Source organism: Apis cerana, linkage group LG11 (assembly GCF_029169275.1).
Source record: "Apis cerana isolate GH-2021 linkage group LG11, AcerK_1.0, whole genome shotgun sequence".
Lineage (NCBI taxonomy): Eukaryota > Metazoa > Arthropoda > Insecta > Hymenoptera > Apidae > Apis > Apis cerana.
The window spans coordinates 10,076,453-10,101,807 of record NC_083862.1 but is presented as its reverse complement, the minus strand read 5'-3'; the positions used below and the strand labels follow the sequence as shown (position 1 = coordinate 10,101,807).

At 26.7% G+C, this 25,355-nt stretch overlaps 3 protein-coding genes across 6 annotated transcripts in view; 1 reads left to right on the top strand and 2 right to left on the bottom strand.

Moving 5' to 3' along the window:
• The window catches only part of LOC107997720 (calcitonin gene-related peptide type 1 receptor), a 100,018-nt gene that overhangs the window by 66,946 nt on the left and 7,717 nt on the right, over positions 1-25,355 (top strand). For both annotated transcript variants that reach the window (XM_028666661.2, XM_028666663.2), the window contains one exon: positions 24,412-24,518. In XM_028666661.2, the coding sequence (XP_028522462.1) occupies positions 24,412-24,518 (107 nt within the window). The remainder of the gene's footprint in view (positions 1-24,411; positions 24,519-25,355) is intronic.
• On the bottom strand, positions 26-6,045 carry LOC107997715 (uncharacterized). 3 transcript variants are annotated; one of them, XM_017056491.3, is made up of 2 exons: positions 5,765-6,045; positions 26-4,178 (listed from the first exon to the last, which is right to left on the bottom strand). In XM_017056491.3, the coding sequence occupies exon 2, from the start codon at positions 4,148-4,150 to the stop codon at positions 554-556; it is 3,597 nt and encodes a 1,198-aa protein (XP_016911980.1). In that variant the 5' UTR covers positions 4,151-4,178; positions 5,765-6,045; the 3' UTR covers positions 26-553. The 3 variants fall into 3 exon arrangements, with proteins under 3 accessions (XP_016911980.1, XP_016911978.1, XP_028522458.1); XM_017056489.3 differs by having other exon boundaries at positions 5,519-6,022; XM_028666657.2 differs by lacking the exon at positions 5,765-6,045 and adding an exon at positions 4,358-4,780.
• LOC107997716 (juvenile hormone esterase) lies at positions 6,457-15,289 on the bottom strand. The gene is made up of 8 exons (XM_017056492.3): positions 15,049-15,289; positions 12,480-12,768; positions 11,724-11,909; positions 10,986-11,188; positions 8,535-8,694; positions 7,978-8,304; positions 7,246-7,393; positions 6,457-6,697 (listed from the first exon to the last, which is right to left on the bottom strand). The coding sequence occupies exons 1-8, from the start codon at positions 15,187-15,189 to the stop codon at positions 6,535-6,537; spliced, it is 1,617 nt and encodes a 538-aa protein (XP_016911981.1). The 5' UTR covers positions 15,190-15,289; the 3' UTR covers positions 6,457-6,534.

The following is a 25,355-nucleotide window of genomic DNA, read 5'->3' as shown; positions in this document are numbered from 1 at the left end:
GGAAAAATATTAATAACAATATTCGTTACATTGCAAAATGAAGATATAATAAAATATAATTCTTGTACAATAGAATAAAATAGAGAAAGAGGATAACGCTTCGATCTTTGCACAATATTTTATTGCATATTTTATACGTATGTACAATATTGAATGCATAATTAAATGCATATATTATGTTCCGGATTAAAATGTCATTTTCTTTGAGCGTGATGTGAATCATATGCAAAATATAAAAATATATAATCTGACGATAAAATATATCTCCACGATTCTTTATCGAATCTCTCAAATTGTGCGTCATATTATTTCAATTTTCACTGACGACAAAGATCAATCGTTCAAAACGCCTCGTTCATCGAACATCACCCGTTTGTTCGTCATTTTTCTTTCGCCCAATTCTGCCATAGCAGAACGTATACGCATGATTAAGAAACCATGATCGAATTCCTCGATAACACGAAGTATAATCAACGATCAACATCAATGATCGATTCATCGATTATCTTCTTTCCAACTTGATAAATCCAATTGTAAATCTTTTCTATCAACCCTAGAACTTTTTTCTATTGATAATAGAACAGACTATACCTTTGATTACAGGATCATTATATTTGGACAACTTGATCATCAGGTTGTTGTATCTCTCAGAACATTCATCCAACGTGATGGTGCCCGATAATTTCGCAGCAACAATACCAGCCTCCATCGACCCGATCTCTATCAATCCCTCTATCACTTCCAATTTTATATCGATCGTATCGTAATTATTATTGTATTCCTGGAATAAGTTCACCTCGCTCAGCATGTTACATAAAATATCAGTCATATAAAAGATGAAGAGAATCGAGAACATTTCGATCAGCTCGATAATCCTTTGGCCCAGATTCATCCCGAACTCTTTAGGCGTTTTCGAGGATATTTGTTCCCTGGCGAATACCAGCATCAGGTATGACATGGTGTCCGTTTGTGGGGTAAGGACGACGAGGAATGTGGACAGAATCCCGTCGATCAGTTGGTACTTAATTGCAGAAGGTTGAAACGAGTACGAATAATGAACGACGTCGTCGATGAATCGACACACGATCTCGTTCACCGGATAGAAACAAGGATTTTCGGGATGTGCCACGTCCCAGCCGCTCTTCACAACCTCTTTCAACACGTTGCACATAATTTTCATCAGACTGTCGAATTTATCCGCGGGTAGGCGCAACATATTACCGACTATGTACTTGATGGCGCAATTCGAGATCCCAGAATCTTGATGGAAGAAGAACCTTCGCACGAGCAGTTCGAAAAATTCTTCGGACACAAGATTGCAAATGCCCGCGTCTATGCAGCTCAAGAATGACTCGATGTAATGCGCGATCTTTCCTTTCCCGATGACATCCGCCTCCGCGAATTTGTCGATCGTGTATAAGGCAAGTTTCATGAAATCGGCCACGTACTCGTTGGGAGTCAATTTTATCAGCGGCAACACGTTCGAGAACAAGTGTTCGTCCTTCGGCGTGAGCATGGAGATTAAAGAAGCGAGGTGAGACCACGTTATTGACTCGGGATCGTCGCTGAACAATTCCATGCTCTTGGAGAACAAGACTTCTCGTATGGAGTGATTCTCCTCGATCTCCCACTGGGCTTGAAGGAAGTTGATTAATTGATCGCGAGGTGCGAGCATATGCATCAATCTTATTCCGTGCTTCCGAACGGACACCCTCTGGCTGGCCAACGTTCTGGCGAACGATATCGTGTCCATTGCGTTCGTTCTTCTGCAAACATTTATCAGAGCTGCCAGAGCGACTGACAAGTAGTCTCCCTCGAAGAGTTTGGTTAGAAGAGTCAGGGAAACAGGTGGATTCGCGAATATCATGCAATGGATAATGTGCTCGACTAATTCGTAATTAGTTTTAGCCTCATCGTTTTGTATGTCTATCGACTTGTACGTTGGAATGAACGGTTCGATGATTCTCGAGAACGTGTCACCGTCCAGGAGGTTGACCAAGATCTTACAAACTTTCTTCTTCTTCTCCAAATCCTGGAGAGATTGCTCGACGAACTTGATTGGGATCTCGTTGTACCAGCGTGAAGCCTTGAGGAATCGTATCGTGTGCACCGTGTACGAAATGTCCTGACATTCGTCCAGGTATTCCTTCCAATGAGCCAGAATCTTTTCTGGATTTCTTTTCAGAACCTTCAACGCCTCGCCTTTGCTCACGTTAGCGATCTCTTCAACCACTAAACTTTCGTATAAATCTTGCTCGTGTTTCGACAATATACGTTTTAGATTGTCGATGACGTATCGATTGTGTCTCTCGTCATCCGCAGACAAAATTTCCTTGACTTTTCCTATCAGCCAAGGATAGTTCTTGATCGACATGCGTTCCACGCGATAGGTTTTGTTTATGTGAGTATCGTTGAAATGATATATCGAAGAACACAGATTGTACACCATTTCGATTTTGTTCTGTTTCCAGGGTTGCTGGTCAGAATCATATTTCTGCGAAGCTATTGTTATACAAATCTCCAAACACGTTCTTTCGTACTCGGAATATTTCTCAAGAATGTTCCAGTTGTCCATGTAGCTCATCATCTTTAATTCCATAAATATTTCGATCATCTGATATATGGGTTGGGATTGAAGAATTTTATAATGGATGGCAGCCTCCACTATTCTCACACCGGTGGTATTTCTGATATTCAGATCACCCTTTATGTGGGCACGCATGATTATATCCATCAAGATCGACCAGAAATTCTCACCCATTTGGGGAAGATCGTAAAGCTCCAGCAATATCTCGAACACTTGCATCAGGAACAAACCTTGCTCGTTCTTGTGCCTGATCTTGATGTACATCATGGTTTCCAACAGAGCTTGGTCATCGTTGTTCACCTTGCACGAATATATCATCTTACACACCAGGGCCGATCTATACTCCATCTCCGAGGTGGTATTTATCTGTTCCTTCAACTGCGGTATCGACTCATTGATGGGCAAGTAACATTTCCAACAAATTGTATAATCCATCCTCTCGTCCGAGCTGTCTCTTTGCAATTTGATTCTCGCCTGTTTGATTCGCTCCTTGACCGGTAACATCTTCAGCAACGTCGCCGTTACTTTACTCGAATCATCGAGGATATTCTTACCGTATACTTGTTTGTAAGATTTCAAGAAGAAATCGAGCTTTTTATCCTGTCGATAGTATTCCAAGTAATCCAACATGGTATCCGTTTCGAAGTTATCAATGTTCGTGGGGAATAATTTGGGAAATATGATTTCCATGCAGTTATTACTGATTCTTTTCAATGGGAGAATCTTGATATACAGCTTGGGTTTTTGCTGCAAATGCTCCTTGCCATTCTTCAGAAATGCCTCTGCGCACAGATTGCTAAGAGTTACTCTCGGCTCGAACATCTCGTACAATTCCACGAACGAATCCAATCTCTTCTTGATCAATTTGGGCAGGAAGTCGCTGAACTTATAAATATTTATCGGATGAAGACGCCTCTCGCAGGGATCGATGTTCTGCTCGCTCAATTTAAAATACCGCACGATGAAATCCGGATTCTTGCGGAAGATCTGCTTGATCAGCTTCCGATTTAGAACGATTCTTTTCTCTATGATAATGTTGTACATGAAAGACTCGCTACAAGCTGGTAGCAACGGCAGCGCTTGTTTCAGCCCGTAAAACGAAGCCACTGCCTTGAAGAATTCTTCGGCCAGGGCAGGATTCTTGGACGCCAGTCGAGAGGCTAAAACATTGATGATTCGCGTTCTGGTGTTTAAAGAAACGTATGGAAAGAGGTAGTTGAAAAAGTACTGAACATTAGTAATGTATTCGTTGGTTCCATTGAAGAAATTGTTCGCCTGTAACGCTTTGTTCACGATTATTTCGTCCCTGGATTTGAGAGCCTCCGCTATAGCCGCATAGGTGCTCTGATTATTTGGATTCTTTTTGTTCAGCATCATAGCTGCGTGTATTTGAACAAAAGATACGAGCGGCCTGGGAATCTTCTCGGATTCGATCACTTCTTCCAGGCTGTTCGACTCGGACAATCGTTCTTTTATTAGATTGCTTATCCATTTGTACTTCTCGCCGGGTGTGTCGCCAGGTAGCGCTTGGATAGCCTCCAAATGAGATGTTTGCACAGCCATGTTTGTCGGTATTGAGTCGATTTAGACGCTGAAAATTAAAGATTGCTTTCATTATTATCGTTTAAATTAATTAAAAATTGCTTAACTGTGATGTTGGTATGTAGATATGCATACAGAGTGTTGAAATGAATTTTAGAAGTCAAAACAAAAGCAAAAATATCAATAGAATATTATTTATTGAGTTATAAGCATATAATTTAAATTGACCTTTATTAGATGAAGCGAAATAAAATGAGATGTGTTTATTTCCATGATATTATTTATTTGTTCGTTATCATTATTAAATTTCATTCATTAAATTATTTTAATCTGAGTTTCAACCGATATTTTTGATTTAATTTTTATTTTTAACTTTTAAAATCAACATTCTAAAGATTTTTCACTCTATATTTTACGTTTATAGAAAATTAATAAATATTTTTGAATACTTCATTTTTTTTTTATATTTAATAAGTTGAACTTTTACTATATCGATATATTAAATTATTAAAATCGTAATGAAGTAAATGAAGTACATGAAAAAATGCTGATTATTTAATTAGATGTATATAACAATTATATATTTTTTTATTTTCGAACAAGAAATAACAATATTTTGAAGACGCGTTATATTAAACTGATCAATAACTATGTTTATATATTCGTGTAATAATATGTTATTTAACCTTGGTCGTTATCAAAGTAAACGGACATTCGGGATTAATAGAAGATAAGAATAGACTTTGAATCTGTATTAAACCATGATTTTTCGTCATCCCCATTTTTTCCCCTCTTCTAAAGAAAAATATTTCTAAACATTCTTTTTTAATTTTTTAATTTAAATGCTGTAGAAAATATTTATTAATGCAAATGTTTATGAAATTAAAAAATATATTAAAACAAAAAAATAAAACTAAGAAAATTGAAGTAGAAAAAACTTTTTTTCTTACATGCGCGATAAAATATTCACTATATTTTTATATATTTTCATATTTTTACTTGAGATATATTTTTTTTTTCTAAAGAAAAACAATAAAGAATCTTGCACAGACTAAAAATAAAACCGCCAATTATCGTATTAAATCGTATTATGCAAAAAAGTCCAATTAACATTCAATTCTCAAAAAGAAGAAAAATAATTTTATCGCTCTTAATCAACAATTTCAAAGAAAGACAGTTTGTTATGCTTATCGCCCTCTTTGATTACCAATTCCGAGAAAAAGCTACTTGCGCTGTTTGTGTTCTATTCTTTATATAAAATATTTCACAAAATTATTCTAATATTAAAACAATTCTGAAAATTATAAACATAATAATTTATTTTTCGATACATATATTATTTTTCAGATAGCTGATAATTGAACAAGATGTCTGTATATCTTTAAATACCTCGGTGATGATGATCGTTGAAAGGCCAAAAAAATGTCTATCATAAATCGGGTGGAATTTTATTCTTGCAATAAAATAGAATAATTGTTTTTATGTTCTGTAAAACACTATGAATTTAAAATCAAAGATAATTCGATTATTCACGTGGAATTTTAATTATCCATATTTCCTTTCTCGCGTGGCGAGAAGCTTGCGACAAAACGCGAAATCTCGCTATGAAACGAAGCCAGGTCAGCGTTGACTCACCTCAAACGTCACTCGAGTGTTTATCCGACAAACATAGGTTAGGTTAGTTTCAATGAGATCGAGTGGATTCACATTGCACGGCAATTTATTAATTAAGGCTAATCTTTAATTATACACTTATTTGAATTTATTCATTTGATGATTTGATGAAATTTTTCCTATGATTCTCATTTTATTTTCAATAAAAAACTTGCACAAATTCCACAATTACAATACTCGCGAGAATTACGCGGACTGAATGGTTTTGCGCATGCGTGAATATACACAAATAAATAGCATATGTGCGCCGTTCTCTGGCAATCATCCAAAGTTGCGCATTCCTTAGTTGATTCTGTATAGTTGACAAGTAAACAAGTTTATTTATAATGAATGGAAAATTGTTAAATAAAATTATAATTCTAAAAAATTTGCAACAAATATTTTTTGCAGTTTAAATATTTGAATATTTTTTTAAAATGATCTAATGATCTAATTGAAATGACTTTCAATAAAAAATTATATCATCAAGATCTAAAAAGTAATATTTTTATTCTATCTTAAATATCCTTGTTTTTAAATTTTATATAGGAATACATATAAGGAAAGTTTTATTTACATTTTTGTTATTTAAATAAAAATATTAATTAAAATTAATCAAATAGAATTGCAATTTTAATATTGATCTGAATTTATTAATATTAGTAATAATTATCTTTTTATTATTTTCATTATTTCATCTTTTTATTATTAATTATTATTATAAATATTACAATATTAAAAGTTAAAATGCATTACAATTTATTTTTAATTCTCTTCCAATCAAATCTTTGCCCTGACTTACTATAGGATTCCATTTGAAGCGTTTTATCAATGCGCAAATAATTATATGTATTTGTTTTCTCGAGTGGTTTCCAAATTGTCGTAATTAAATCCGTGATTTTAGGTGTTGGATTCCTTAAAAAAAAATGAATAATATGAAAAAATAGTAGAACATAATAAATTATTCTTTCTATATATTAAATTACAAAATAATTTAATTTAATTTTCTTTGACAAACGTCTTTATTTTTTATTCTGGAAAACATAATTAATTTTTTTTCAGCTTTCTTTTCTAGTTTCTCCCTATATTTCTCACAATTTCACACGAGGTTGATGCACAGTTGTTAGCCAGACTAGTACAAGCTTTAGTTATTTTTGTAATTTATGTCAAGTTACCTTGTATTTCCTAATATTTTTTAATTTTTTTTGGCAAGCTTTTTCAGTACTTATATTATTATTTTTTTCTTCGTTTTTTTTTTTGAATTTTTCATATAGATAATGCTTTATCATTTATTTTTGATACGATAAATAATTCAAATCTTATTTTATGTTCCAGCATTATATATATATTTTCTTTGAAATTGATTATAAATTTTTTTTAAAGGAATAGATTCAACAATTAATCTTTTATTAACAATAAAAAGAAAAAAAGAAAAAATAACTACATTAAAAAGAAAAACTTACCCAGTTTTAGCAAAATCTGTCCACATTTGAGTAAAATATTCCATTATTTTGTATGTATCAGTTCCAACTTCTAGTAATTTTTTGTTTGCAAGTTCCTTTGATAAATGTGGGAAAAATAAATATTGCAATTCATCTGCATGCGTAGCACCTAGAAATTTTCATAAAGAAAACGATATATTTTTCAATATTTTATTTGTTTTTATACATTTTTTAAAAACTTAAGATTAGAATTGATCATTTGATTGCAACGCGATAATTTTTTTTCCAATAACTTATTGCAACTAACTTTCTCTGAAATAACTTTCAAAATTCATTTAGAACACAGCGAAATTAACATATGAAATTAACATACGAGATTTATTCATTTTAGCTTCGGTTGTTAATTCTCGACTTCCTAATTAAATTGTTTACATTTAGTAGACTAAATGATTTAACTATAAGAATTTTGGGATACTAAATATACAATAAATTTGAATAAAATAATTATGTTGAACATGAAATACAAATAGAAGAAATATTTAAATCAATTTTCATTTATATAGAGATATTACTATAATACTTATTTATTAACATTATTTATGAATCTATCCTATGGGCAGAAAATAAAATTAAGAAAAACGAAAAAAACTTAAGGAATTAAATAAAATTGTAAAATATAATTAATAAAAAAATTAAGAAATTCAAGATCAAAGATAAAGGAATATATCAGGAACATAATTAAAAATTAAATACCTGGCAGAGTAACATTCATCACGATTCTTAATAATGACATTTCTGAATCGTAGGTGAACTTATACATATAAGTAGATTTTGCAGCTTTTTCGATTTGAATATCAATTACATCATGGATACCTTGAAGGAACATGACATCGCTCATAAAATCTGCATATTTTTGCTTCGTTTTTTCATTGATTATTTCTTTCCCAAAATAATAGTGTTTCAGGTCATTCGGAGTAATACCTTCCTTCTTCAAGTATGACTGTAACTCCGAAGGAATTACAATTTCGAAATTCTCATTCACGTTTCGCACAGCATCTTCATTTTTCATATCTTGAAATACTGAAAAAAAATTTATATTTCGATCTTTGCAATTTTTTTTAATTTTAATTAAAATTTGAAATTTTAAGAAAGAAATTATAGAAATATTTTTTTTCGAAATCGAGAATTTATTATTCACGATATAAATATTTAAAGTCTAAGTACCTTCTAGATTTTATATATATATATTTTTTAGAGAGAACTTATATTTTCTTCCATTTTAAATAAAAAAAATAAATAAATAAACTTACGAAAGTTAACAATGCTGCTTCCCTCGTTCTCGTTATAACCAATCAGTAAGGGTACTTTAATACCTGTTTTCATCATTTCCAAGGGATGTTGAGGCATAAATGGATTCGGAGATTTGTTGTCAATACAAGGTGCAAATGTTCCAAATGTTACATAAGGTTGCTGCAAACATATAGAAGTTGCATTATAATTTTCAAACAAAATATATTATGAAAATTTAATTGATTTATTTCAAAATTTCTGATCCATCTATCAATAAAATTAATTTTATTTATTTTTATTGAACGTAACGAATATCAGTTATTCTTTTAAAAAATATGATAAAACATCTTTTTAAATATTTCATCTTTTATCTATATTATAATCATAGAAATTTCTAAATATTTAAATTTTTTATATACAAACATTAACAATAAATACAAACATTCTACTTATAGCTTAATAGCTACTTAAGTTATAAATTTTATTAAGTTACAAAAGCAGATATAATAAAAATAACAATATAATGCTAATGTAAATAATGCCCAATTAAATATAATCGACAGAAAAAATTAGCTTCGTATAAAAACGTTTTCTTGAAAACCAACTTCAAAAAAAATTCGTTTAAAGTTGAATTACATTTTTATAGGGATTGATACTTTTTAATCAAACTTCTCGCAGTCGAGAAGAGGAATCGTACAGCACTGTTTCGAAGATTAGGGGCCACTGGAAGAAATCGAAACTGTATCGCTGTTCCAATCTTTTTTTTTTTTTTTTCCATAGATATCCGCCGCATTAGTTCTGTTGCATTGCTCTTTTTTTCCAAGATAATTTCTTTTCTCTCCGATTCTCTGGATTTTACTACCATATCGATATCGTATCAATTTTGGATCACTTGATATCGACTGGTGCAACGCGAACCCAGTGTCTTTTTTATTTCTTCGAAAGCAGCTTATAGAGAACTGTTTTCGATGATTCAAGTTTCGTTTTCATCGAAAAGGAAATTGCATTATGATATCGCGTGAGAAATCTTATGAATAATATTCATATTGTTTTTTTTTTTTATTAAAACATCTTAGTTAGATTAGATTCTAAGAATTTTATTTCTGTCCACATGAATTTGTACAAATATGTAATGTACAAAGAAATATATACTACGATTACAATTTTGAATAGAAGAGAATAGATCTCAAATATTTTTTTTAGTTTTTAAAATATGCGTTATTAAATATTTGATCTAAAGTTTTAAAGAATAAGAAGATATAAAAACATGTTGTTTTCCTTCTGTAATTATACGAACTGCGCGTAATTAATACGAAATAAATTATTTGATAACTAGGATATTTACAAATTTTTTTAATTAAAATTCTTAATGAAATTTTTTAAAATATTATGATACGTATCTTTAATTTTTAAAATTAATTGGACGTTTGATATTTCAATATTGTAAACAATTAATAATTGCAAATTTCATGACGCATTTATTCAACAATATGAATAATACAAGATCTCTTATAGTAAAACCTTGTAATTTTTAATCGTTGCATAAATCTTGTTGCATCTCAACGCACAAAAAAAGAATGTATATATAAAAGAATCTACCATTACCATATTCTCATTGACATATAATATCTTTAGACTGTGTTTTTTATTTAAAAACTTTTTATTCTATATTTTGGAAATATGGAAATTGTATTTTCTTCGAGACTTTTTTGTTACGAAAAATAAATTACATCTGATTGATTAAAAAGGAAATAAAAGCATATTTTTTTATATACTTTGTTTTAACAGTAAAAATCAAAACATTTCTATATATTGATTGAGAATATAATAGAACAGAATACAATAGAATAGAATAGAATACAATAGAAACAATTTTTAATTTATGCTCGATACAACAACACAGAGACAATAAGAATACTTTGTTCATTGATGATTTTATTTATAGACCAATACACTATTGTCTATTTTTATAAATTTATTATAATTTAATATTAAGATCTTAGAATCAACTAATCGAATGTATATTCCTTTCAGTGGATTTATTGCGAGGTATGTAAAATATATTAATCCTAATAAAAGTATCTAATGGCATGTTTTATTTCCTGTTTCTTTCTTTTTTTTTTCAATAGATAGTCGTTAATCGAAGTTGAAGTTAAACAAAGTATAGAGAGTGTATTAAAAATCGCGTTAAATAGAAAAATATTTATTCAAATTTATGAAGAAAAAACTTTGTTTAAAAAAATTACATAAACAAAAACTTCTTCAAAATTACAAGAAATAATTTATCTTCAAATTTTTCATGTATGTATCTCTTTCTTTTGATAGAAATCAATTATTTATAAAAATTTTCAAAAAATAAGAATTTCGTTCGATAAGAAGAAGAAGAAGAGAAAAAGAAATTTTCAAATGCACACGGTTCTTTCGTTATTATTCACTCTCGAGAATTTTGTACTTTTGTTCAAGGGACTTACCTTTGACTGTAAAAGCTGTGTCTCGGTAAATGCAAGTTTCTGCGCGTCCACGGTCCTCAAGAACTCGAGCACGGTTTTAGGATCAGTCGATTCCTTACCAAGTTTTGCCGCCAAGTCGTACGCGTACTTGCTCGGTTCTTTCGTTAAAATAGCCCAAGGATTAATTGCCACTCCGCTTTGCGCGATAGCCTTATGGAATAAGCCTGTGAAAATCAAATAAAGAATTTCCAAAATTCCCGATTTTTTATGGATTTTTATTTGCAAATTCGACGAAGATACGAATATATATACAAAATTTGGAATTTTTCTATATGAAAAAATGAGAAAACAAATTTTTGTTCGTTCATTAGGATTAGTTTTTTTTTTTTTTAAATTAAATATAAACAAATTTCGTGTGAATTTCAGCATTGAAATATATTTCCGCCTTTCGTTTCATTTTGACACGTGTCAAATTGATTCAGATTTCAGATTTTGTTTTTGCAATTATTAAATTTGTAAAAATAATATTAACGCGTATTTAAATTTAAAACAAAAACATGATTAGTTTCATAAATAGTATTATTATACACTTTAAATAATTGCGTAAAATATTATATAAAAATTTTGATGTGCTTCGAATAGAAGAGGATACGCTGTATACTGAATCGTAAAATTTCGCAAGTCATGCGTTAATAATGCCTGAATAGAAACGTTGAAATGAGCTTTCAACTTGAGGTGCATAAATATTTGAAAACATACCCTGAGCTAGAGGAGATATAGCCAAATAGTGAACCGAGCCACCACCGGCACTTTCACCGAATATAGTGACATTGTTGGGATCTCCGCCGAAACTCGAGATATTTTCCTGCACCCATTTCAAAGCCATTACTTGATCCTTTAAACCTTGATTACCTGGAGCAATTTCATGCTCCAAATTCAAGAAACCTAGAAACAAGAAACGAGAACAAATTAAAATTCTTTCGATAATAAATTTTCAAAATTTCAATTTTATTTGTCTAAAATGAATATAGATATATATTTATAATGATTTTACAAGAAAAATTTTTATAATTAAATATTAAATATTAGAAAAATTTTACGTCAATTACTTCGTTTTCAATATGGAAAAAAGATATTCTTCGATATTTAATATTATATCATTCTTACCATTTTCTTTTCTTCCACTTATGCATATAAAATGATAATAATATTAATAAAATGCAAAATAAGAAAAACAGTGAATAATAAATATATAAAACGAAATATACAAAACATAATTAAATATTATTAAGTTATATAAGTCTATCTCGTTTTTTGTCAAACATAAATTAAAATTGTTTTTAAATGAGCCTCACCTAAAATACCATTTTTTGACTATTTATTTTGGCTTGCCTAAAATCAAGCCTTTAAAGCTTTAATCTCATGAATACATCAACACTTTGTAAATGTACAACACAATTACATATTAATAGACATATTAAAAATCTCATTATTTTCTGATCCATTTCTACTTACCCAAAACACCTAGTCTATAATTAATCTTCACCAGAACAATATCCTTTCGTATCAGATAATCGGGACCATAAATATCATCGTTGCCAGATCCTACCATAAAAGCTCCACCATGGATCCATACCATTACAACACGTTTTGTCTTTGACTCAGCCACTGGCCTATACACGTTCAGATAAAGACAATCATCACTTCCTTTCAATTGTCGGAACAATGTGTCATTTTGAGCGCAAACATCTCCATGTTTCGAGGCGTCTCTTATTCCTGACCATGGTTCTAACGGTTCTGGATCCTGGAAACAAAAAGGAAAATATGTTAAAAAAAAGAAGAATGGTAACAATAAATTTTAGGAGAGAATTAATGAACACACTTATTGGAAAAGATTTTTTTATATTGTTGCAATTTTGAAGATTAGCCACAAAACAAATTTTTTAAAAATCAACAGTGATGTTAAAAATAATTTTGTGAAATTATCTTTACTTTAGAAATTTATACAAGACAAATTTGATTTCAATATGTAATCATTCATTTTCATTTTTACTTTCAAATTATTTTACGTATTTTAGATTTATATAAATCACTTTATGTAGACTATAAAATATAAACATTTATAGATTTTAATTAATTTTCTGAATTCTAAATCACAATTTAAAGATTTATTATTATTATTATTATTTCTTAATAAATTGACCTACTTATACAATAATTTATCAACTAAAATTTCATCTTTCACGTAAAAAAATAAAAATAAAGAAATTAAATTATCTCACAAAAAAAAAATTTCAACTAATGATCAAAACATCAAACTGTCTTGGAAATATAATTTCACAATTATGGATTATAATTCATAAACAATAATAAATCTAATACAAAGAATTATTTTAGAAAATATTCCTTGGTACAAATATTTCAGAACATGATAATTGATAAAATTCAACAATGATCCCAATCTTGGAAAATTCTTTCTCTAATGACAAAGAGTGAGAGTATTGCATAAGTTCTATAGTACAATACTGATGTATAATAATTCTATTGTACTGCACTGCACATAAGACGTTTGTATTTGATATATGATATGCTCCTTTTACTTTTCACTTTAAAATAACATATCTTTACCTTCTTCAAAGTTATATGTTTTGTCAATTGCAATAATAATATCACAATTGTTTTAATTATATGTTTTGAAAATATTTCTCATTTTTCTATAATTTTTACTTGCAAATTAGATTTGATTTTTCAAGTATTAAAAATTTATTAAAAATTGTAATAACTTTCAAAGATTAAATTGTAATTGTAATTATTAAGAACTATTTTAAAATATGATACAAATTATTTATACGAAATTAAATCAAAATATATTATATAGGTTAATATTAAGTTTATCAGTTAGATCATATATATCAGAAATATAATAATTTGAAGAGATATTTGTAGTAGATATTATTACATAATGATTAAACGATCAATTATTATTTAAACGATCATTTATAATTTTTTGCTTTTTATTCATAACTTAACTTTCTCTTCGATTCTAAAATATACTGTACATATATATAAATCATAATAAATAAAAAAATAAGACTAATATAAACATAAACAAATAAAAATTATATTTTATAAAAATGAGTAATCTAGAAATAATTAATGTTCCAATCTAATTAGAATTTATGCAATTATAAATTGTTTTTAAAAAATCGTTCGATATACAATAATTTTTCATATTTTTTTCATTTTATATTATTTATATATGTAAGTAATTTCGACTCACTTTTAATAATCATGTTGATATAAAGTACAATGATAAAAATAGATAATAAACTGATGATAAAATCTTTTTCAAACATTTTATGATTGAACAAATTCGAAAAAGTATATCTCATACATTGAAAAGCAAAGTTGAGATTGATTTGATTAATTTAATTAATTATTATTAATAATTCTTTCGTTATGTTAATATAATTGCAATTTATTTTTTTATAATACATTGACCAATTGATAAAATAATATTCCATTTTTTTTTGTATTCTTAGAGTTTTAATATTTAAACTTTAATATTAATGGCAAGAATATTGGTCATGAATAATTAAGCTAATTATCTTATTTAGATTAAAATTCTCATAAAATAGCGCTACTTATATTTTTACAATAAATTATTCATATCTCGAATACGTACAAGTTAAAAATAAAAACAATATATTATAGAATATCTTTGAAAAATTGATTTTAAAAATAAAAAAAAAACAAAAAAAACAAAAATTGATATAAAAATATCGATCAAAATTTATTTATTAAGTTACGAACAATTTAAGTTTCTATTAGATGAAATGAAGAGAAAACACAATACAACATCGATATAACGAAGAAAGAACGATCTCGCTCTTTTTCTTTCGTGTAATGCATATTTCAATTGCTTGTAACTTATAATAAGTTTTAATTAAACTTTAACTAAGCTTTTGTTTTAAGTAACATCTTTGAAAGATGTTTCACGAATTATTATACTATTAACACTTTTTATATAACAATATAAATTTCATTCATGATAATCATGATTATCATTTTTGAAGGAATTTACTTTAAATCGAAGTGGACCAATCGGTGGTTTCGCATATGGTATACCACGAAATGCCAAATACTGATCACCATAATCTGTTTCCTCGATAATGCCACGTAATTCACCTTGCTTCACGCGTACAACTGTATTTTCACTCGCCATTTTACTAACGAATCCACTTACGACGAACGTCAATTCGAACTGAGTCGCAGCTAGATGCTAGACCAGTATTAAATAAAGAGATGTCTCGAGGTATAGTTAACTTAATGGTGGGGATGAAACGAAAGAAAGAAGTATACATATCTTGAATGATATAGATAATTTTTGAATTTTCGAAACAAATGGCATGCGGAATATTAATTAATGGAAGGATTTAATTATGGAATATATATAATTTTTTTTAATTAATAAAGTTTTTAAAAACAGTAATAATATTTGTATTATATATAAATATGAAAGACCATTCGATTCTAAATAATAATTTAACAAATAATATAACAAAATATATAGATTTGATATATAAAAAGTTTCGATCAAAGATAAGCATATTTAACTTTGTTAATAATTGATACTGTAATATCATTTTGATTGAATTTTTCAACGAAAAATTTAAGAAAATTATTAATAAATTTAAAGAATATATATCGATATCATTTTGAACTTATAGATACATATATTAAAGAGATTTTATTGTAATTTTATTTATATATCAATGTATATTGCATAGAATTTTTCAGTAATTACTTTATTTGCATAATTCAGTGCATAATTAAATTGCTTAAAAAATAACTTCGAATCAATTTTTATATATCAATAATTTTTCTATTTATTTTTATATTTATAATCGATTCTCCAAAAACATCCCATATTTTTGTAAACTGTTAATTAATTTGCAATACTTGCATATATAATATTTAATAAATTTCATCTACATATAATAATTTTTAAATTATTCAAAAATAGAGTAACAATAAATTAAATCATAAGTTGTAAATTATATATTAAAAAATAAATCTAAAAGAAATAGATAGAATTTGAACATTGAAAATTCTGTATATATAATTTAATGCATATTATTCATGCATAAATTCATACAAGCAATAAAATTTAGAATAAATAAATATTTAAATATTTAAATATTCAAAAATTAAATATATATATATTTTTTTAACTAAAATCTCAATATCATTTATTTATTTTATAATTTTCATCATACAAAATCAATAAAAAAAATTAATTAATAAAATTAAAAATAATTTTTAAATTTAAATTATAATTTTTACACATTTATTATGATTATATTTATGACATAAATAATTATTACCTATTTTGTTATCACAAAAGATAAAAATTGATAAGAAATCTTTAGAAAAATTTTTGAAATTTTAAAAATTTTAAAGATTATTATAACAGATTCCAATTAAAAATAAGTGTATGTGTATATATATATATACATATAAAATAATCTGGATAATTGAAGAAGAAAGGAAGTATTTATTTCTATCAAATCAAAAGAATATGCATTATTTTAAAATTAAGTTGATCAATTAAATTAATTAATACAATTATTATAATTACAAACATTTTACAAAATTATTAATTTGTTAATTAAATATAAAGATAAATTATTGAAATAAATTATTTTATATTAAGATGACATTTTATTTATCTTGATATTATGCATTTCTATTTTTATTATGCTAAGTTTTTATGTGATAATAATAATATGATAGTTCTAATATTACAAAAAATTGATCTAAAGAAAATTTTTATATTTCGTCTAATATATTAATCTAGAATTATTAAATGAAAATTAATATTAATTCAAAATTTTAGTAAATCCTCTAAATAATTATTTTTATCTTTTGTTTTTAAAATATTTATTTCTGTAAAGAAATTGAGCAAATATTTGATTTTTGAAATTTATAAAATGAAACTGGAAGTTCAAACTCAAAAAGATCCAAATTTTGTTAGGAAACAAGAAGAAATATTTTATTTTATATTTTATTTTATTATTATTATATTTTATTTTTAGAATCCTACAGATAAAAATAAATAGATAAATATTTGATCTTTGAATTCTCGATATCAAACTTAATAATGTTTTAAATATCAGTTTGATAAATGTTTGAGATTTTGAAATTTCCAATGAATTTTTTAAAGAGAAAAATTTTAAGAAATGATGATCATTTATAAAGTATAAACTAATATATTTTATTATGTTTTAAAAATTTTTATTATAATTAAACTTTTTTTAAGCCTTTTATTATAAATCTTGTAATTATAAAAATAAGCAGAAATGATTATATGATCTCTAATATTTATTATAATTATTATAAATATATTTAAATATAAATATTCTAATTATAATTACATAATTGATGACGCACTTGATGATAAAAATTTATCTCTGTTATTAATGTCTTCAATATTTTATCTCAATATTATTTTTTATTATGCCTTAATGAGAATCTTTAAATAATAAAATACAAAGTATAGAAAATATAAATAGCATGATATGCAATATTTGTAATATATTACAGATATCCTTATACACATATTCATTTGAATACAATATTACGTATGAGGATCGTAAAATACATTACCATCAGAAAACGATAATTTTAATTTGTGAATTTTATGACAGAATAAATTATCATTTCAAAACGATAGATAAATAATTAAACATATATAATTAAAAAAAGGAATAAATATAAGAATTTGTAAAAATATTTTAATTAAACGAAAATAAAATATCTACAGAAAATATTTAAATATAAAAATTGTTTGTATCTCTTTTTTTTCACTCACCTTTTTTGTGCTCCTGCAGTTTATTCCATGGTTTATCAAGCAATATTTTTTCTTTCGTCGCTTCGTATTAAAATATTGAATTTATGCTGATTCGAGCACTCATTTCTGATTCACGATCGACCATGGATGAATTTGAGAACAACACGTGATGCATGGAACGTCAGTTTATAAAATGCATCGTGTTTTTAAAAAAAAATCATCATATCCCTCTCAATGCTTTTCCACGTCAATTATCTTATTCCGTTCTAATGGACTCGTTTCGTTGCGTGTTAAAATCTACCTATGATATTTACCAATCCATTATGATATTTACAATTCCATTCTTACCCTTTTATCTTGTCAAAATCGTGTACAGATCTTTTATTTGAACAAAAAGTTATTTTTTTCTTCATCGAAGACTTATTGTTATTATTATTATTATTATTATTATTACTTGACAGTGAAGATTTATATGCAAATTTATTTATATATAATTTACTATTTGTATTATTTATTTGCATACTAAATTTATACATATTATTTATTACTTATTATTTATTTACATATTATTTTATATATTTTTTAATATATAAAACAAGAACAGGTAGGGAAAAAACAAAAATATATATTACTCGACAAAAATAAAAATATTAAACATAAAAAAATTAAAAAACATTATATGCAAAAATAACCTATTTAAATATTAGTAGTTACTAGAAATTAGATTAGTTAATTACTTAGATAAAAATTTTTTGTCTGTAATTATATATAGTCTATAAATATATATATATAGTATATATTATAGTATAATATGTTCATCGTTATTGCAACACCGTACCAAATCGATTCGTTCTTTGAAACCCCAATAAATGATTAATTTATAACTTTACTATGAGCTCATAATTATTTTTGAATGAAAGTTTTAGAAGATTTTTAAAACAGCGAATCGAATGTCTTAACACTTCTTCGTTTCGACTCTCGACAGCTTCAAACGTGTTATAAACCAGGCGAAGAGTGATTCTGAAGGAATTTGTTCTCTTGAATCCCTTAGAATCTCTTAGAAGATGACTTGCAATTTCATTCCAGAAGTTATCCTATCTCTTCCATTACGAGTATTCGACATCGCAGAAGGGATGGACGTCAATATATTTCTTGTTTGGTTTTTCAAAAAAAAGAAAAAAACCAAGATCAGGATACAGCAATCAGGAATACAGCAACGAGACGAGCAACGCGGACAGAACAGATTCAACCATCGCGAAAGCAAGATCAATCGGCACTATCAGACACGCTTCAACATCAACGAATCACAACCATCTCAACGAGATTCAGCATAAATTGAAATCGAATCATTGAGAACGCCACGATAACATTTAATCGCCTTCGACACAATTGTTCATTTCAGTGAGTTACGTTTTATCATAGAAGCATAAATTTTAATCTAATTTAAATCCGATGAGCTTTTATCTGAAGAATATTTAAAAAAACCTTAGAAGCGTGTAACAAAATAAATAAATTAATTAATACACCATTTTACCGATAAAAGAATGACTCGTGATTTCAAAATTACATTTATTAAAATTTCTTTCCTTCCAATTACACGTCTGTCATAAATTATGGTACAACTCTTTCTGCATTATCACTCCAAGAATAATTTAATAACTCTATAATACCAATACTATTTTGCTGCAACTACAATTAAAAACAATGAGAAACTTTATCACGATATGCATCAAGATCCAGTTTAATCTGAACCACTTCTCTCAACCGCCAACTTAAAGAGTACTACCAACTATTTATAAATCACTTCCCGATATAAATTATACTGTCTTTTAAATAACAGGCTCCAAGCAATCTCCAAGGGTGTCCATACATAATCTGGTGCGATAACAATACCTCACTCGCGATAAAACTTCGTTCCTCCTGGTTTTCTATTCTTTAAGCAAGCAAAGACGATAACCCGTATTCTTTCGGGGAGACGAAGAGTCTCTTGTGAAACACGAAGCCCACAAGACTGGTTGAATCGCAACTGAAATGATTACCATAATGGAAACTATTTTCGCGAAGATTTATATCCGTTCATTTGCATGCAAAACGATGCAGAACGATACGAAATGATAACAACCGGTAAAGATAGAGGTAAAGATTTAAAATCTCAGAAAATATTTCAAATGTCACCTCTTCCCTTAAAATTATATTCCCTCCGTGACAAAAGTTTGGTCAAAAATTATGTAAATTGGATGTCCAAGTGTTTTAAATCTTAGAACTTTAGAAAAAATTTCGTGCCCCATCTCCTCATGGATTATTTTCTCTTTTTCATAGAAAATCGCAAAGTACGCGAATCCTGGACGCTTGGAAATTTTGAGTCGTCAAATCCCAGGAAAAATTTCGCGTGCCACCTCCTTTCAGATTATATGCTCCCGATACAAATCATAAATTTCGATCCAAACTTATGATTTTGTAACGGGAGAATATAACTCTAGAAGAGATGGCATCGATTATTTTTCCTCAATTTTCGAAAGTTGAGATATACGCATATAATATATATAAGATTTGTAATATCGTTGAATTATTTATTATTATTTATTATTCCAACTAATCTAACCATTAATCTTTATTCGGAACAAGTTATGATAAGAAAAGAATAGAGAAAAAAAGATAAAATAAGGAATAGAAAGGAATAGTTGATAAAGGAGAGAAGACGAAAGAATGATAAAGAGAGAATGAAAGGATTAAAGCGTAGAAGATTAGCGTGGTAAAGAAGGAGAATGACAAAGAGAGGAAATAAAAAAGAGATGACGATCGCAAACACTAACCTAATACTAGTAATACTAGTTTATTCCTCTTCTATCACGATTTCCTTTTATGTGAAACAAATAAAAAAAAAAGTGTAGCTTTAAATGGCTAAGACCGATGGGGCCAGAAAGGAACAAGATTACGAGAGCATAACATGATTTTCAAACTGCTTTCAGATGCGTAATTGCGATCAGTTTATTTAAACTTCAATCTCCAATGATTAGATAGATCGTTATGGAAAAATTTTATCAATTCTGTACAAACTATTTCAGCAAAAGGATTACGAAGATAAAGTTAAGTAAAAAATTAGAAAGAATTATTATTTTGCGAATTCATAAGAAAAATATAGAAAAAAAAATTTAATGAAAATTATCTTAAAAATATTTTAATATTGAAATAATTTACATATATAAATATATATAGATAATATAAAGCTTTTATATTGTGTACATATTTAAAAATGACAAACATGCATAATATTCTGATCATATCATTATGACTTATATTGCTTGTTGAACTTTATACAACTTTGTACATTATCATCATTTTTATGTCATACTACATATATTTCACTACTGTACAGAGAATATTGAATGAATAATGAAAAATTTTATTTTTAAATTAAAAAATGAAAATGAAGAAAAAAAATGATTCGTAAACTTAGAATATAATTATTTTACTTATGCAAAGATAAAAAAAATTTTAATAAAAATAAAAAATTTAAATAAAAATAAAGAAAAGATTATGATATAATGACACAATATGAAAACGAATATTTTGTTACTTTATCATTTTTATAATAATCGATAAAAATTTAACAAAATGTAAATTACACATGTTAGGAGAATATACGATTGAAATAAATAGCTGGCACGTAATAGAAATTCGATAGGAATTCGTGAAAGTCCATTTTCACAGATTCTGGTTCAATTTCGATGCATTGAAGGGAATGTAAATTGAAATAAAAGGCCATCACATGGAATCGCACTTGACATATCGAAGTTTCGATGAAAATTTTTTCGATTTAAAAATATTCCAAAGATTCAAAGAGAAATTGAATTAAGAAAATAAACAAACAAATAATTTCGATGTTAATTATAATATTAGAATAAATTATAGTTTATTACTATTACTATTGCGATATTAATCTATTGTTAATAATATGTAATCTCGATTAATTCAATGATCTATATTTATCTATACTTTTTCTTTGGAAAAGATATTCCATAACTCCCATAAAAATTTTATCTGAATCTATGTAACAAACTCAATCGATTCTCGATAAAACTTCACAATAATTTTCCAAACTTTTTTATCGTATGAATTAAGATCCATTTTTCTATCATTAATCATCATGATCAAGAAACCGACAATCAAAGCCTTTTCGACGATTCCCATTTATAAACTTCTTTGATTAATCGCGAAAGTCGACCAGAAATTGCTCTTTTCTTCTATTCCTACGCCTTAAGTTCGCTTCGAAATTCATTAGAAGCCAATTAAACATTTCACGATGCGACTACGAAATTTAATTTATCCCCTCTGAAACTAGGTATTCAACCCGATAATCGCCATTTTCATTCCATTACTTCCGCTTTTATGGCTTCTCTTTTCCAACAATGGAGAAACTTGCTTCGAAAATTTATTCACAAATTTATAACGATCGTTCGAAAATTCAAAAATACTACTAATACAATCGAAGAAAAAAATTTATAATGGAAATGATTCCATTTCAATTTCTATTGTTGGTTAATAAATGCTGTTAATTTACAGTTAATCGATGGAATTAATTGAATCATTCAATAATTTCGATAATTTTATTAGTTATTTTTCTTCCTCAAACAAACAAGAATTAGCATTAGAATTCATTTTACGATTTGTTCTTCTCTTACTTCTCGATTCTATTGTCGTCTTTTGTCGTTGCAACAATCGTATCAGAGCCACTGTAAAAATCCTGTGTTCAAATTGTTGGTCCATCTGACGGAATATTAGGTTTTTATGACGTAACAATAAGAATTGAGATAGAGGAGAGAAGAATTCTTATAAGAAAATCGTACTTGAAATCGAAGAATTGATCTGGAATTTTATTTGTCATTGTAAATTTAAACACTGTACTTATTTGTTTCTTTCATTATTCCTTTCACTTCATCATCTCTTTGAGTTGGATTTTGATCGAATTTTAAACTTTAAAGGTATATTAGAAAAAATATTTATATATTTATATAAATTAAAAATATAAATTCTTTAAAAAAAAGATTAAATTAAATGAAATATATAATGTCATAAAAAATATAAAATAATTAGAAATTAATATACATAGTATATATAATTAGAATTTTAATAAGAAATTATTATTAAGTTAACCTGAATATGCAGTTTTTAATTAATCATTTTAAATTAAAAGTTACAAGCAAAGAGAATTTCTTCTGTAAACTATAAATATCTTCATTTTGAAGAGATACTTCATAGAGAAAATTAAATTCATGAAAAAGATCAATCCAATATATGGAAATTTTCTCATCAATATGAAAAATTCATTTTCGATTTTGAACAGTGTATCAATTATTTTTATAATATATTTATTTTTACATTATATATTAAATTTCAATGCGTAATATTTATAATAAATATTATTTTTCCATCCATTATTTTTGTATGCAGTTATGATGTCCTATGAAATATCATCATTATGATAATATATAATATATATAATATATATTAATCACTTTTATATATTCGAAAAAAAATCATATTTTTAAAAAAAAAACAAAAGTGAATATACTCAAGATTATTGCTAATAATCTAGAAATTAATATAAAATCCAAATTAAAAATTTAAAAATAAAATTCTTTTTAAATTAAAATTAAAAAAAAATTAAATTAAATCTTCTAAAATAAAATTATTATATTTAATTTGTATTATTATTGATTCAATTGTTATTCGATATTTGTATTGATTTATTTTTTTCTATATATACATCGAGATTTAAAAAAATTATGCTGTTTTTATCATTTTCAATTATACTTTACTCTATTATTTTTTTTCACGAATTCCTCTATTATTAATAAAAGTTAAAAACGAGGAAATATCTATGAAAAGCATTCGTAACGAGGACAATCCAATTTATGCCAGTCGATTTGGTCACAATTAAGTTTTTTTTGTCCTTTTATTGTTCGTTTCAAATCTTTTGTTCTTCTATGCAAGTATTGCAAAACGAAAGAAAAAAACTTCATTAATAGATGGTGTTTGAAATTGAACATTCTGTTTCGTATCTTTTATATTCGAAAAAAAAGAACGAGTTTCGAAAAGTGGAGACTTCAAACCATATTTTGATTGATAACACTTGAAATCGATTGGAAATTGTGTACATTCAATACAAACAGTTTTATGGAATTTTATTCTTTTTCGTCCTCATGCTCTTTTTTTTTCTTTTCTTTTTTTTTTTTGATTGAACTATTTGTATTTGTTTAAAAAGATTTAGTAAAATGAATACAAGTTTATGATTTCAATTTTTCTTAAAAAAAAGAAAAAAATTATAAACTTAATCAAAAATAAAGAAATTAAATTTTTTTAAATTTTTATCGAATTATTAATCGGTATTTCAGATTCGTGTAATAGAAAATTGAGATATATGAAAATTGAGAAAAATATTATAGAGATATTATATCTATTTTTATATTTAAAAAAAAAATAACAAATGAAGAATATATAATATAATATAATTTCATTTTATTAAAAGATAATATGAATAAAAATATCTTTATTTAAAATTGTTTAAAGCATGCAAAAATATTTTTGTTTCAGTGAAAGCACATAAATATTGTGAATTAAATGGCACTTGGTTTCGACATCCAGAATCTGGTCAAGTCTGGAGCAATTACACAACTTGTGTCAATTTAAAAGACCTCAGTGTAAGTAAATTAATAAAAATATTTATGTTTTTTAATTAATTTTTTTAATTAATTATATAATATTATTTGAAACTCATTATAAATATATAAAAAAAATTAACGAATATTGAAAAATCTCAAAATCTCAAATAAAATAAATAATAAGACAGAATAAAAAAAAGAAACTATAAATAAAAAACGAAACAAGCACAGTATTTAAGAAAAGATTTTAAAAATAGATAAAATCAGAGTGAAAAGTTTCTAAAAAAATTTCTCAAAGAAATATGTTGAATATTGAAATGTTAATAAAGAGATAGTAATAAATGCCATCACGTTGCAATCCTGAATGAAATCTCCTCTTGGGCGAAATTCTTTGAACGACAGCCCCAAGGATAGAGGATTATACTCATGATGAGCGATGTGATTTGAATGAGAGAATAAGATCGAGGATCAAAAGGGATGAAAGAAAAAACGTGCCAGCTTGACGGATGAAGTATACACATATAATGATGTATAATAAAGAAAAAAATGGTAAAACGAATGATAAAACGAAACCTATGTACAAAGACAAAATAGAAGCTTATTTGCTGGATGAAGATACGCGATAAGTATGTGAAAATGCGAAGATAGAAATACAAAATCGTGAAGATTCTTTTCTTGTCTTCATTTTTCTACTTAAAAGAAAATTACTTGGAAGAAAAATCAAAACAAAAAGTTCTTTTATAAACTCGTTTTATCCAGGAACTTTGTTCTTGATAAAAAAAATCTGATGTTAAAATGACAGAAATATAATGGAAAAGTTGCAATATGATAAAATCTGAAGATGAAATATTCGATGAGTTATTTTAATTAATCGAG

Bases quoted from the DNA above. Each gene is read 5' to 3' on its own strand.
- LOC107997715 (XM_017056491.3), bottom strand. From the start codon at position 4,150: ATGGCTGTGCAAACATCTCATTTGGAGGCTATCCAAGCGCTACCTGGC.
- LOC107997716 (XM_017056492.3), bottom strand. From the start codon at position 15,189: ATGGCGAGTGAAAATACAGTTGTACGCGTGAAGCAAGGTGAATTACGT. The intron at 8,305-8,534 runs GTAAGTTTATTT...ATTTTTTTTCAG, and splicing joins AAGCAGCATTGTTAACTTTC to TATTTCAAGATATGAAAAAT. The intron at 7,394-7,977 runs GTATTTAATTTT...GAAAATTTCTAG, and splicing joins GATGAATGTTACTCTGCCAG to GTGCTACGCATGCAGATGAA.